The sequence below is a fragment of the Periophthalmus magnuspinnatus genome, chromosome 5, assembly GCF_009829125.3.
Source record: "Periophthalmus magnuspinnatus isolate fPerMag1 chromosome 5, fPerMag1.2.pri, whole genome shotgun sequence".
Taxonomy (NCBI): Eukaryota; Metazoa; Chordata; class Actinopteri; order Gobiiformes; family Gobiidae; genus Periophthalmus; species Periophthalmus magnuspinnatus.
In genome coordinates, this window is record NC_047130.1 from 1,720,028 (window position 1) to 1,735,168 (window position 15,141).

At 43.8% G+C, this 15,141-nt stretch overlaps 1 protein-coding gene across 1 annotated transcript; it reads right to left on the reverse strand.

The window, feature by feature from the left end:
- Positions 1-10,831: 10,831 nt before the first annotated feature.
- Positions 10,832-15,046, reverse strand: rbm15b (RNA binding motif protein 15B). Its single transcript, XM_033966004.2, has one exon. The coding sequence runs from the start codon at positions 14,805-14,807 to the stop codon at positions 12,318-12,320; it is 2,490 nt and encodes an 829-aa protein (XP_033821895.1). The 5' UTR covers positions 14,808-15,046; the 3' UTR covers positions 10,832-12,317.
- Between the last annotated feature and the right edge of the window lie 95 nt (positions 15,047-15,141).

A 15,141-nucleotide genomic window follows, 5' to 3' on the forward strand; every position in this document is an offset into this window, starting at 1 on the left:
CAGTGAAAAATATGACTTGGGTCTGATTGACTTTTTTGATCAGGATGACATGAAGAGTCATGGTGCCAAATTTCACATTATTCCATGAAACTAATATTATTCCCATGAATGGGAAAAATTTGGAGATTTCCCATTAGCATAACATTGGCAGTTTGGCGCATCGCTATGGCAACACGGTGCAAAAAAAAGCATGGGTGTCATTGACTTTATTGAAAAAACAAAAACAAAACAAAAAAACTGGTTTATTAGTCTGTCTACATATCCAATGCTCAAAATGCTCAGTCTCCCCTTGTGATGTTGTGGTTTACAATATATCTGTAATGAGCAAGACAGATTTAGCTCAATTATATGAAAACTAGGTACAGCCACTTTAAACAGCAAATTCTACCATAGAATCCTGACTGTTCTCCAGCTCACATTTAAATGAGGCATTCTATAATGTTGTCATGAAGTCATGTGACCAGCTCTAGAACACTCACCTAGCAACCAGTGTTGCCATGGTGTTCTCGTCACGGTGACAAAGAAATCCTTTGACACAAAGCAATCGATTTGTAGTACTTGTTAGATCAAACTCAACGGTCACAACAAAGTCAAGTGCTCTTGTATTGCTCTTGTATTGCTCGTGTATTGTTCGTGTATTGCTCTTCTGTTGCTTAGATATCTAATTTTTTGACCAACCTAAATACATACTGAAATGGCTTCAGGATATCCCTCCAGACTAGATCAAACCCTGTTTAAGTTAGGGGAGTACATCGTCTTGGACGTACTTGGGGAAGGGCATTTTGGTGCAGTCACTAGATGCTTTCACCCTCAGACTTTAGAGATCGTGGCAGTTAAAACCCTGAAGAACGCCAGTAGCAGTCTCGAAAACGAAGTTGAGATCTTGGAGGAGTTGCGCCTCTTACAACCAGACAAGTACAATATTGTCAGGTTCATTGAATACTTTGCAGAACAGGACTCCGAATGCATGGTATTTGAAACATTAGACAGGAGCCTGTTCGACTTTATGAACATGAGAGGAAAGCTATTGTCTTTGTGTGAGCTCCGTCCAGTGGTACAGCAGCTCCTGGTGGCCTTTGACGGTCTCAAGACGGCTGGGATCATTCATGCAGACCTAAAGCCAGACAACATCATGCTGGTGAACCACAGTAAGCAGCCTTTTAAAGTCAAACTCATTGACTTTGGCCTTGCTGGTTATGCAGACATGATGGACTTCCTGAACATATGGCAGCCTTTTCCATACCGAGCTCCAGAGGCCACTCTAGGCTGCGACGTCACTGAGGCTGTGGACATGTGGTCTCTAGGCTGCACTCTGGCAGAGTGTTTCACAGGATACCGTCTTTTCAGTGGACACTCAGCCTACGACAATCTCAGGACAATCGTCGAACTGGTAGGACTTCCAAGTGCAAAAATGCTCCAAAAAGCACATATGGCTTTAGATTACTTTACAAGCCCTTCTGGTGACTTCACACAGTGGAGACTTCAAACCTTAGATGAGTACTATGGCAGACAGAGAGAAGACATGCCCATGGTCTCAGATTGTCTAGCTGGAATATTCAGCTCTTTAGACAGTGTTTTTCAGGGGTCTCATACAAGAACGGGAGACCCAGAGCACAGAGACAGATTGGCCTTTGCTGATCTCATAAAGAGACTTCTGGACCTGGACGATGAGATGAGAATCACTCCCAAGGAGGCACTCCATCACCCCTTTGTGACGATGGAACATCTGATCGGTGATGACAGTGAATACAGTGAGAACGCTCGTGGCCTCATGGCCTTAGCTCTTAAAGGGTCCACCACTGTGTCTGATTTGAGCCCTCCTGAACAGCCCAGTCCACACGTCCCACAACATGTACCAGAGCCGCTCTGGGATGAGGAGGAAGCAATAAGACCCACGCAAACACTGGAGCACATAGACAACACAAAGTGTTTCAACCAGGGTATTCTAGAGACTCCAATGGACAACGAGGAAAACATGCAACCTGTCAAGTACGTCAATGGGTTTTTCTATTTTGGCCTTGAAGATCCAGTTTGGAATGAACCACTTAATGTAGGAGAAACAAGTGTCCCCCAAATACCTCAGTGTTTGAACCCAGCTATTCTAGAGCAGCAGGGAACAGCAACAGAACTCACTGAAGCAAACATGTCCAAAAACTGGTGTGATTATACTTCTGAGGACGACGAACTCCTCTACAGCCAGGAATTCGACCTGGAGATGGAACTCGCCAATCAGGACCAGACCTCTGGACCATCTGAGGAGGTGGTCCAAACCTCTGTAACTCTTGAAGAGTTGGAGAGGGAGCAGTTGGAGCCTCAAACCCAACAGAGGTCTGAAGAGGAAGAAGACCAGAGCTTGAGCTTAAACATGCTCGAATTTGAAAAGGCCTCTAAAGCTGCTCAGGCTTTAGATGCCAGAGAGGAACGTCTTCTCCAAGAACTGGAAGACCTCAGGCATGTTCGAGAAATTGACCACGAACAGCACCAGGAGGAGAAGCTCAAGTTATTGAACAAAACTGAGCTGATCATTGCAGGTCATAAGAAGCAACTCCAAGGCTTCAAATCTGAACTGCACACAGTGAAAAAGGAGAACAGACAATTAGTGAGAGAATCTGAGGAGCTGAAACGTAGGATTAAGATCAAAGATGGAGACGTAAACCAGCTTGTCGAACAGCATGAGGAGGACAAGAGGAAAATGAAGCGGATTATTCAAGATCATAACACTGAAATGAAGAAAAAGGACAGAATAACCCAAGAACTCCAAATTGAACTGAACAATGTGAAAGAGGAGAGAGCAGCACTTATACACCAGTCAGATGAACTGAAGCACCAGCTTCAGTCCAAAGATCGCACTATGGACGCACTGCAGAAACAAGTTGCTGAAATGAAAGACATGTTGGAGCAAATTCGAAAAGATTCCAGACAAAAATCCAAACAGTGGGAAAAGGAAAAACGGAATCTTCAGACGGACGCTGCCAATATGAAATCCAAACTCCACAAAAAATCTTCAGAAAATACAGAGCTGACTGAGCAGAACTCTCAACTGAAGCGTGCACTGGCAGATTTCAGAACGGACATGTCTGCTCTGAAACATGAACTGGAAACCAAAAAACAAGAGGCGGCTGTCCAGAAGGTCCAGATGTTGCGGCAAATGGAAGACAAAGATACGCACATCCGAAAGATGGACGAGGAGAAGGACGCCACTTTGAGGACCTGTGAGGAGGTGAAGGAGGATCTCAGAAAGACACAGAAAGAGCGCTCCCTGCTGATGGAGAGATGCAGTGCATCAGACCAGCAATTGAAAAGAGCAGAGGTAGAGCGCTCCCTGCTGGTCATTAAGAACAACGTGTTACAGCAACAGATAGAAGAGGAGAAACAAATCAAAACCGAACTAGAGGAGGAGAAGACGGCTCTCTTAAAGACCTGTGAGGAGCTAAAGGCAGAGAGCTCCCTACAGGCTGAAAGCTGCAGTGCGTTGGAGAAACAGCTGAGGAGCACAGAAGAACAGCGCTCCCTGCTGGAGAAGATGAGCATAACACTGGAGCACGAGCTGGAGAAGAGGAAGAGGAAATGGTACAGGAGACTGTTCCACGTTGAGACCCTTTCTTTTTTGTGATCAAATTGTTTTATTGTTTACATAATAACAACAAAAACACAATACCCCCCCCCCCCCCAAAAAAAAAAAACAAAAAAAAAAACTAAACAAAAACATCCCGAGCTCATGGTGATATCCTACCCCCCCTCCCTGGGCTCCACATGTACAAGATTAAAAAAATTATATATATATATATATATATATATATATATATATATATATATATATATATATATATATATATATATATATATATATATATATATATATATATATATACACATGCACATTATATATGTATTCCTATACCCCTATACATTACTATACATACTATACTTATATTATACACTTACACATATATATATTTAGTGTAGACCCTTTCTCAACCCCCCACCCTGTTCTGCACATGAACAATAACTAAAAAAAAAGGTTTTTGAGTTATTGTTTAATAAAAAAAATTTAAAATCCATTCATTTTTTTGTCTTCTTTTGGGTTAATTATTATTTGAACCACCTTATCCATGGTTTAGTCTATTTTAGGTGTCGGCAATATTGGGTTAAACTTGAGTCTAAATATCTAAAATCTAGAACAAGAACAAGAAGAAGAAGAAGTGTGGTCTGGAATATAAAAACTTTAAGAGAATTGTTTGCAAAATCTGAAATATGTTCATTGTGAAGGAGCGGAGTGAAAGGTGTGATTGCTCGACGTGATTGAGGCGTTGAAGTTACTGCGGGTCTTTTCCAGAGTCAGAGAAACGACTTTAAGGCGAGCGCTCTGCAGTTACACCGGAAATTGGAGCTGGATGGACAAATGGCCTTATCTTGAGACGAGAGGTGCTAAGGCGAGTCTAATGCCTCCTGCAGCTACACTGACATTTCCCACAAATACCGTAAAATGAGACGGAGGAGGAAAAGACAAAAATGACAACGATCCATCAAACCTCAAAGGTGAAAAAAACAACAGTATCAAACAAATCTAAGTTTTGTTTGTAAAAAAAGTGAAAAAAGAAGGAGGAGGGTTAATAACTTTTCTGTACTGGTGCAAAGAGGAGTTTAAAGTGTAAAAGTCCGAGACGTCCTCCACAAAAAAGCAGAGACAACGAGATTTGATGGGAAAAAAATGACAGAGGATTGAGATCGTGTCAGAAACTATTATCTAACACTGGTGACAATATGGACACTGGGAATACGTTTCTCCAGGTAACTCCATCGCTTATTTTGCTAAGAAACGTCAGATTTATGGTACAAAGCTGTTACCTTTTTAGTGTGATAATAATCTTTACATGTTTCTAATCATTGTCGATGTTTTAAGTCACAAAAGACGGATGTAAAGTGAATTATGCGCAATTTATTGGTGTCTAATTGTAAATATTTTGTTTGTTTTTTTCTCTGTTGTGATTGGTTGTTTACTCTTAATGGGGCGGTCTCTTATATTACATAAGGAGAGTGGGAGGGGCTGTCCTCAGACTTCAGGAAGGTCACAGCGAAACGTTGCATGAATAAAAGTGAACCAAGAGTGAGACGGTGTGTGTGTGTGTGGGTGTGTGTGTGTGTGTGTGTGTGCGTGTCGTAACGTCTGGGGGATCAAAGACGCAGACTCGGGGTAAAGGTTTGACAGAGTTTATCGCAAAAAAGGAAATGTGAAAGTTGAGGCTGACATCTTGGAACTGGTCATAGGTAGCTGGGTCGGAGGCTGAGGTGCAGGGTGGTAGTTCCAAGGAGCGGGATCTGGTTAAAAAACGAGAAAAAAACAGCTGAGTATCGAGATCATACACACGAAAACTAGACTGAGCCGAGTGGAACTGCACCACGGTGGATGCAGGTGTGTAGTGGGCGGCGCCAGAGTCTCCGCCCAGCTCCGGACACAGACGCGAGGAGGAAAGACGGCACAGAGACACAGGGACAGACTGGGATCTCGACGGTGCCGGGGGGTTTTCTTAACGTTTCTGAATCAAGTGCTTCTCCTCTGACGCACCTGTCGCCCCGTCAGGTGAGCGGAGGCTACGCAGAAACAACTCCGTGTAACTCTAACGTGTGCTGCTTTCAAATCCAAATAGTTCCTCAAGTAATTCCTCAAAGTTCTACATTTATTTCACTTCCATCGTCCCGTCACCAGAGGATCAGCAGGTGCAGTTCTGTCACGACATTGTCTCAAACCTGTTTTACCTCAGAAGTCATTATAAATCCAGCATAATTCCTATTAGATAAATGTATAAATTAGCATATCTGTAATAGCATTCAGTATCTATAAGCCACGTGTGTCAAACTCAAGGTCCAGGGGCCAAATGTCGCCCGCCACGTCGTTTAATGTGGCTGGCGAGAAGGTAAATTAAAAGGCAGGAGTGTCATTTTAAAATAAATCTGTGCTGTTTTAATTTGTTCATCGACCATAAACTAATACGATTTTTCCAACAAGTGAAACTGAGAAATATTTGCAAATAATGATCCCAAAATGTTCAGGAAGAGGAAAATTGTCGGCGTGGAGGACAGTTTCAAGAAAGGTGAAGGTGAAACCAAGTTTGTGGTTCAAAACCTGTATGTTTTTTGTGTTATGAGGCGGGGTTGGTCGTGAAAAAGTACAATCTACGTCGGCATTTTGACACCAAACACGGAGCTAAGTGTGCAAAAGTTAGGCTTCAAGAAAAACTACAAATTGTCCGATAATAAAAGGCTATTTCTGAAGCAGCGCTGAAGGTTCTGACCAGATACACACTTTTATCAGAGGATATAAGAGCAATAAATACAGAAAAAGTTATTAAACAAGTTAAAAAGTAGTTGCATTTATTTTACATGACATTTGTTTACATTTAGTGACATTTATCCTGCTTTACACTCACATCTGGCCCTCGATGGCGGCCATTTTGCTGATGTGTTCCTCGATGAAAATGAGTTTGACGCCTCTGGTATAAGCGACTCAAACACGTGGGACAGTAGGTTTGGTGAACGCAGATCTGCCACAAGCGCAATCTTAATCTTATGATGATGGTGCGGCCTTTCAGGAGCCCATCAAACATTTACAGCGAACTTAATCGAAAATACGAGACATGTAATTTGCGAGGAAAATCACCAGGATGGATTGTAACATGTAATTATGTGTGACGCTAGGATAAGGCGTTATAGAGGGCAACGAGAGCCGGCCTCGTGAATCACTTTTACACGAGAGAACATCACCGTAAAAGTGCTCACTTATGATTATATCCGAGGAATATTTCAATTATACATGATGAGGAAGAGTAAAGCAGAACTCTATGTATTTTTAACAGTTTATGGAGGATTTTTTGGTGTTTTTTTTTGCAATTTCGGAACCAAAAACAAACCCGCACGACATCAAACCTGCTTCATTCAATCAATAATCATCCCAAACGCATTTATTCCTGAGAGGACTCCAGATGATTCTCAGTTGGCCGCATCTCCGCGTCTCCCGTCTCGATGACAGCGCTGGCATTTCGCCGCTGTTCCTCTCTGCTCCATCCGCACAAAAGGTCACCAACTTTCCTCAATACGAATAAACATTTAGGAGCCTATATCTATGCGTCTAAAACCTGTCCATTTCTTTTACCAGGCCTCATCTCTTCCCTTTTAGAGTTGCAGCTGTAGCGTTTAACTGTGAGAGCTGTGTGCTTCTTGCCTGGTGCATCACGCTGAGAACAATCAGTCTTTTCCTCCCACATCTTCCTGGTGCTTGCTCCAAATCTTCTCATCTCAATAGAAATACCACTGTAATTCATCAGGTAACACTTTACGCAGATGCCATTTTGAGTGCGTTTTATTTGTGCACCTCCAGCCTCTGTGGGGCGCTGTGGTTTAGATGTTTGGAGAGGAAACTGCAGGTATAAAGAGCGCAGGAAACTGGCAGCGGGTGTAAGAATCTGCAGAGGCGTGTGATTGTTGACCGCGTTTCGACGGTTGCGCACTTTGAAGTACCGTTTGAAGGACGCGGCCGACGAAGGCTGCTCCTCCACCTCTGTCGTGTCGTTTCAAATAGACTCCGAAATAAATACAGTTTTACTTTAAATTATGTGTCAAGGTGTCGTTGTCACAGCCGTTTATTTCTGTTTAGATTGAATGAATAAAGGAATTAACATTTCCCTTTAAATATCGACAGACAAATATGACGTTCAAGCTGATTTCTTCCCAGTTGTAGTGAGTATTACATAACTTTAATGAAAAATATCCTGCTTCTCCCGTAGAAGACGTCTGCTCGGACGCACACTTTGTTCACGTTGTTTCTCCAGGGTCATGCGGGGCACATTTGTCGCCCGAATTCGTCGCGTGCATGAAATGGGACGGACCTGGGAGTGTCCTTCAAATGCAGCCGAAGTGTTAAAGACCGTCGAACTGAGACACAGATGTTCCACTGTGTTATTGTGACAAAGGGACCAAATAAATTAACTGCAGCTGTGACTCTTTTTGGCGCTTTCGAAAACCTGAGTGCTTAAAGACGTCTGTGCACCTTCAACCAGTAGTGGCTGCACTTTATAATAAAAACCACAACCTAATTAGTCTTAATAAAGCACAAACAAGAACAAAAGCATGATTTTTCCTTATGAAAAATCAGAGTTATCGTATTAATTAAGCAGTTACCACGCCGGAATGTGTGTTTGTAAACTAATTATTACTTCTTGCTATTATAAAGTATATTTTTACCTTGTCTTGTACTATTACATTTTCAAAAAGCCCCAACTAAACCCAACTAAACGAAGTAAACCTGCTTGAGTCCAGCTTCAAACGTCAGTCTTATGTCATCTGTGATAATTAATCCTCATTTGTTTTTCATGACAATAATACATAAGCAGTTTGTGAGCAGCTCCAGTGCAGGGTGAAAATGACCACACACCGGATCAGCACTGGTCACACCGGCGTCCCGACTGAGCCCACGTAATTGTCGGCCTGTCCGTCTAATTACCCGGCTTCCTCAGTACATCTGCCCACCAGCCCTGTCTCGCTCTGCCAACACACATTCATCCTCTGCCCGTCTAATTACCCAACGCACTAATCTAATGAGGGGATTCTGTTAAAAAAAACGAAAGACTCACATTACGCGGCCATTTTTTGACCTTCAAGGGTGGACGGAAAGAAAGTGATGCCAGTCGAAGTACAAAAACACTCACGGTAATGATTCTTTTCCACTAGTTTCGCTTTAAGAAGGTTGAAGGATTGTGCAAGTTGTTGGAGGAAGAAAAGAAAGATTTTCCAGCTGAAACAGGGAAAAGTACATTCTGTATGAAGCCGGTTTCCTTATGCTAATGTATTTTTATATTCCGTAGAAATTGGCATAAATCTTGAGGTGTTTATAACGTGACCCTGCTGCCCGGTGCCTACGCTCACACATTCCCGCACTTTTCATTGGACCTTCTATGATTTCACATTAATATTTCAGGAGTTTTCCATTTCCTGATGTAAAAGCCGACCAGGAGCGCCTTCACCTTCAACAATGTCGCTGGATTTCTGCAACATTACCAGGGCAGCAGGGTGTGGTGGAAGCGCTGGAGGTGGAGTAGGAGAAGACGATTTGGGGAAGCTTCATAATGAGTGAAAGACATGCAGAGTTTTAATAAACCGAGCCGTTCACTGGGGAAATTCGGAATCACCCATGGAGCGTCTAATGAGTTGAATTTAGTCTATTGATTCCAGTAGCAGCAGCAGCTTTTCTGGTGGAGTCTGGACCAGATGCTGTGCCAGTGCAACTGTAAACTCTTCTGTTTTAGGAAAGATTTTTGGTTGTTTTGCTCAATAACCACACAGAGGCTTTTGTAAGAAGAAGTTACATCGAAAGAGCGTGTTGTTACGGTCATGGACACAGCAAAAAATGCCCAACGCAAAAGAATCTGTTTGGTAAAATCTACTTAATTGAAGCTGGGATTGTGCTTTTCCTTTATATGAAACAGTTAAGACCATGAACAGACCATGAACACTAAAGAGCTCAGCAGTAGCTTTTGTATTGTATTATATTTGTATTATATATACTTTATAATATCTGTACCAGTTGACGCTTTATAACAAACTCATTTTCACAAAGGGCCGCATCAACAAAATGGCCGCTCTCAAAGGGCCAGATGTGACTAACTGTAAGATAAATGTCACTAAATGTAACCAAATTTAATGTGAAATAAATACAACTACTTTTGAATCGTGTTAATTAACCGTTTCTATATTTATTATTTATTCAAGTTACAAATACTGCAGATGGATTTGCATAGATATGAAAAAATGGCTGTTTAACTGTGTATCTAATGATAAACTGACATTTTAAAACAGTCATATTTTAATTTACTTTGTCGCGGGCCACATAAAATGATGTGGCGGACCGCATTTGGCCCACGGGCCTTGAGTTTGACACATGTGCTTTATAACATCTGCACTAAACTGGACACTTTACGACACCGCTCACCTTAATAATCCATGTTTGCTCTGTTGTTCTGATGTTGTTGTTACATATATATCTACCTCTAAGTATTTTATCTTTAAACATATCTTTTTAACTTTATACATCGCCTTATTTGTATTTATTCAGTGTTTTTATGTTGCAGTTTATCACCAAAGAGAGTTCCTAGTTTGTGATGTGTGTTCACTGACAATGGAAATAAAAAGTGTTCTGATTCTGATATTAAACAGTTCTGAGCGTGAGTTGGAGGTGTTGACTAAAGAGCTCTGCAGAGGCTTTTGTATAAAATGAAACAGTTCTGAGCTCGTACAGACTAGGAGGTGTAAACTGAAGAGCTCTGCAGTGGCTTTTGTATCATATTAAACAGTTTTGAGTGTGCACAGACTAGGATGTGTCTACTAAAGAGCTCTGCAGTGGCTTTTCTACAGAATGAAACAGTTCAGACCTCGCACACACTTGTAAGCGTACACTGAAGAGCTCTGCAGTGGCTTTCTCCACGTTCATGTGTGAATTGCTCAGTCTGCTGTCCAGCTCAGCCTGCAGGCCCCTGACTCATCTGTGCAGACTTGAGTAAAAGTTGTCACGCATCGCCCTCTGGTGGAAGAAACACGTATTCACCATTTGACACTCACGCCGTCCACAAAATACAGCAACTAATGTGAGCTGTAAGAATTAGATCTGCTAAATTTACAACATATTGAACAAGATAACCTGAATATATTTACTTTGAACTGTTAACAAATGTGTTTTCTATTTGATTTACCTCTGCACACGTCATATATTGATTCATTTTACTGCTGTTAAGGCGTATACACAGCAAAAATCAAACAAAAAACAGCCACAGCCAGACTACGAAATCATAAAATGTTTTATTACATTTTTTTTCCCCGATACACTATACATGTCCCTTGAGACAGAAACAAAACCGCAGAGAGACTGTGTTTGATTTGTAATGTTTCTAACTGGTTTGATTGACCTGATTGTTAGTTCACTACAATGATTTACGGGCAAACGCCATCGTTCTCCAAATATGAGAAAGTCTGGGGCCCGTTGAAAGTCTTATTTGTTCCACAGTGTATTAGAAGTGAGTAAACCGATCCAGGTCATATGTACAGCAGTGTTTTGTTTTGTCAGATACACATTTACATACACTTGCAACATCCCAAAAATAAAAAGCTACTGTATTGATAAAATATGTTATAAGTCAACGACAACAGACTGACAGATCGGGAAATACTTTGAGACACAACATAGGCAGTAATGGATGTATTTACTTAAACAACTGGCTCAAGAAATTGTCTGGTTTATATTATTTTAACAGTTACTGAGTTTGTTTTTTTCTCCAACTCTTTACGTCCATTATTATTTTTCTGCTCATCTACTTCTACACTTCTGTTTAATTAATTGTCCTGTGTTATTCACTTCTGCAAATCAGGCACGTGGTGAAGTAGTGTCAAAGTTGTTTATGCTGATGAATACTTACGTCAGATAACAAATCATTATTTTAATATTTGATCTACTTCGTCAAATGTTTAAGCAAATCGATATCTACTTTTAGCTGGAGAAAGATTGTACTTTTAGATGATAAATTAGCAGATCACTTTGAAAATGTTTTTACCTTCGCTGTGTCTAGTTAATATTCTGCAAATGAAAGTGGAAAGTAAAACATAATAATAATAAAATGAGAAATGATACACATGGCAGGATAGAAAATGGATGGAGTCATGTATTGGTTACTGAATAATATAAATCAAAATAGAATAAAACGTTTATAGTAATACACCTTGCACCATGACACTACGTTTGTAGAAAGTCCATATTAGTGTTTACAGTAACTGGAAGCTACATTTAACAGACCAAAGAGACATATTCCTGCATGCAAAAACACACAAAAACTTAAGAGGAATGGTCCAATAGTTAAAACACTACCTATGTCTAATGTACACTCACAGGTCATTGGCCGTGGCGACTGGAGCTTAGAGCCTCTTCCTATAGTTTACAGAACAATCCACAGGAATAATACCCAGTCCCATTGAGTTCATATAATATATATATAGCATCTTGGTAAGGTCAATTTCAGAAAAAGTAAACAAGCACAATAATCAGATTTAGTGTTGTATGTTACAGTTTGAAAATGTGCAGTGAACATAAATTGTCTTTTGTAGTTTGAAGCTAAAATTCCCCCAACATGACAGATCATAAACATGGATGTAGTGTCTCTTGAAGCATCTTACAAAAAACAAATGAAATAATAAAATGCATCTACTAAAAACTACTTGGAAGTATTTTGTAGCCTTGTTTTGGCTCTTGGACTACACTTCTCTACACTGACATTGACAATTCAATTAGTGTCACTGACAATCACAATAACCATGTGCTCCTCCTCCAGATTACCCACAGTCCTTTTGGCCGCCTGGAGGAACTGTTGGGAGAACTCTCCAGGAGGAAACGCGTACAGCATGGCCCCCACGCCCCCTTCATTAGTAGCGGGCAAACTCACCACCCCCGCCGCTTCCTTGTTGCGCAGGTATGTGACCAGGTGGCGGAGCAGACGCACCTGGAGCCCGGGCTCTGGGGCAGGGGCCTGGCGGTCCACGTTGCCCTGGAGAGCCAGCAGGACAGCAAAACCGTCTGGGCGGCCCAGTTTAATGCGCCGTGAGACTTCATCCAGACGAGTCTGGTCCATGCGCAACCGCTGGGCAATCTTTAGCTGACTGGGCTGGTTCTGGCTCAGCTGTTTGAGACTGTCCTTCATGATGTTATTAAAGAAAGAGGTCCCGCCCTCCAGCATGTACAAGTTGGTGGGAAAGCTGCTGTTCTTTAGGGCAAAAAAGCCGTGCCACATTTTGGCAAGTGTCGCCTGTGCAAAGTCAGACAATGTTGTGGGAGACGCGTGGGTGTCGGTGTGCCGTGCAGGAGAGTTTGTGGACTCGCTGGATCGATGGTGGTGGTTGCTGAGGTCACTGGACGTCCGTTTGCTGTGGTGGCGACCGGAGGGAGGCTCGTCATCGTTGGTGAGAGAATGACCCGCCCTGCCACTGTCTGGAGTGTGGTCCCTCGGTTCGGTAGTGGAGTCTGGGGCACGGACACGTGCTCTGTCAGGGCTGGCGTCAGGAGACAGCACCCCTCCTTGTCCCCGGAGCCTGGACCTTCCTCTGTCTTTGTCGCGGTCCCGCTCGCGCTCCTCACCTTGTCGATCAGGGGACAGGCTCCTGCTCCTCCTGCGGTTCCTCCTCTCCTCCCGCTCCTTCAGCCAGCGTTCTCGACTGCGGCTCCGACTCCTCCTCCGGCCGAACGCCTCAGCTCTCCTCTCCAGGCTTCGTGTGGGGCTGCTGGGGAAGTCCCTGTCCAGCAGGGCCCTCTCCCGCTCTCTCTGGGACAGGAGGCTGTGTGCTGGTGGGGAGGAACGGTCCCTGCTGCCTCGTAACTCTCTCTCCAGACTGCGATGGCGGCTGTATGCCTCTCCAAGGAGCTCATAATGGGAAGGGAGTGCAACAGCAGGCTGGTAACCAGCTGGAAATGGACGGGATGGACTCTCTTCCACCTTTGCAAAGTCAACTCTGAGGCGCCGCTCAGGGCCCCCCAGAGGGAAACCTCTCATCTGTGTACATGCAGCCTGAGCAGCATCCAAACTCTCATACTGAATGTAAGCAAAACTGTCCCCTTTAACATAGTCTATATTTCTGATGCTCCCAAACCGGTCAAACTCTCGGGCCAGAGCAGCCAGTGAGTTACCAGGTCCAAGTCCTCCCACCCAGAGCCGGGTCGTAGGGTTAGCTTTCCCATAACCGATTTTTATAGGGTTGCCTCCTATCAATCGTCCCTGCATAGCTACTTTCGCTCGATGGGCCATATCTAAGTTCTGAAATTTGACAAAAGCATAAGCCCCGCCTTGTCCACGAGCAGGTCGTTTAATTACAACATCTTCAATAATGCCATACTTGTCAAAACCTCTTCTTAACTCAGCTTCAGTGACATTTCCGTCTAAATTTCCTATAAAAAGGTTACTGGTGGCTCGCTGGTCGTCTTCTGGCTTCAAGTCCTCCACCACCGGCACTGGGGGGAAGCCATAGGGCCTGCCCCTCTCATCCAACATGCCATAATAATCCAAAAGCCTTTCCCTCTCTCTGCTCAGTCCTAAAGTCTCCAGAGCATAATGTCTGGCTCTGAGATCCCTCATGCTGCTCACCCCAGGCCCAGGAGGAGACAGAGAGCGCTGTCTGTAGGGGTAAGGCGCGTGCAGGGGCAGGTATCCCACCTCAGGGGGCGTCACGCTGCGTTTCCTCACGTACATGGGCTCGATCTTCAACTGGCGCTCCCCCAACATTAACCTGGAGGATTTGGCGTGTCTGGCCTCCTTAGCATCCTCTGGGTGTCTAAAGTTCACATATGCGATCCTGCCCAGCTCCGGGGTGTGGGACAGCTTCACACTCACGTCTCCGAACTTTTTGAACTCGTGGAAAAGCGTGTCCTCCACGTCCTCGTCCGACACCTGCGAGCCCAGGTTACTGATCAGGAGGGTTTTGTACTCCAGAGTGGCGGGTCTGGTGGCGGGGAGCTCTGCAGCGGTGGTTCTCAGAGGAGGACGTCCCAGGAGGCTGAGTTCATGGCGGTGGTGCAGCTCCAGAGCGGCCGCTCGCTCCTCCCTGACCCGCGGCTTCTCTCGTTCTCTGCTGCGGCTCCGGCGGTGATATCCTCGGCTCTCCGCCAGCAGCAGAGCCAGAGGAGGAGGAGGCAGCTCGTCTCTCCTCGCACTTTCTCGTTCTCTTTCTCGCATCCGCTTGGCGATGGCCCTGGACGGACTCGTCTCTCTCGCGGCCTGTCTCTTCATTTTCAAAGGAGGATGGAGCTCAAACTTTTCGGTGCTCGGATGGGAATCGTTCCCGGAGAGACAATTCCAGGCGTGTTAACAAAACCACAACGGCCCCGAAGGTTTAATGGAATAAAAAGAGCCAAAAAGCAGAGAAAAATGGTGCAGAAATGTCCTACTAAAAATATAAAATAGGTTAAAAACATGTCAGCATCTCGGCTCCTGCACCGACGCCGCCATCTTGGACAATAGGAATGTGCGCTCTGGCTCAGGGGGCGGGGCCTGAGTGACGCACTTCCATCGACGTAAGACGTTACGTACGTCACATTTTTCTTACATACAACGACCATAGAGT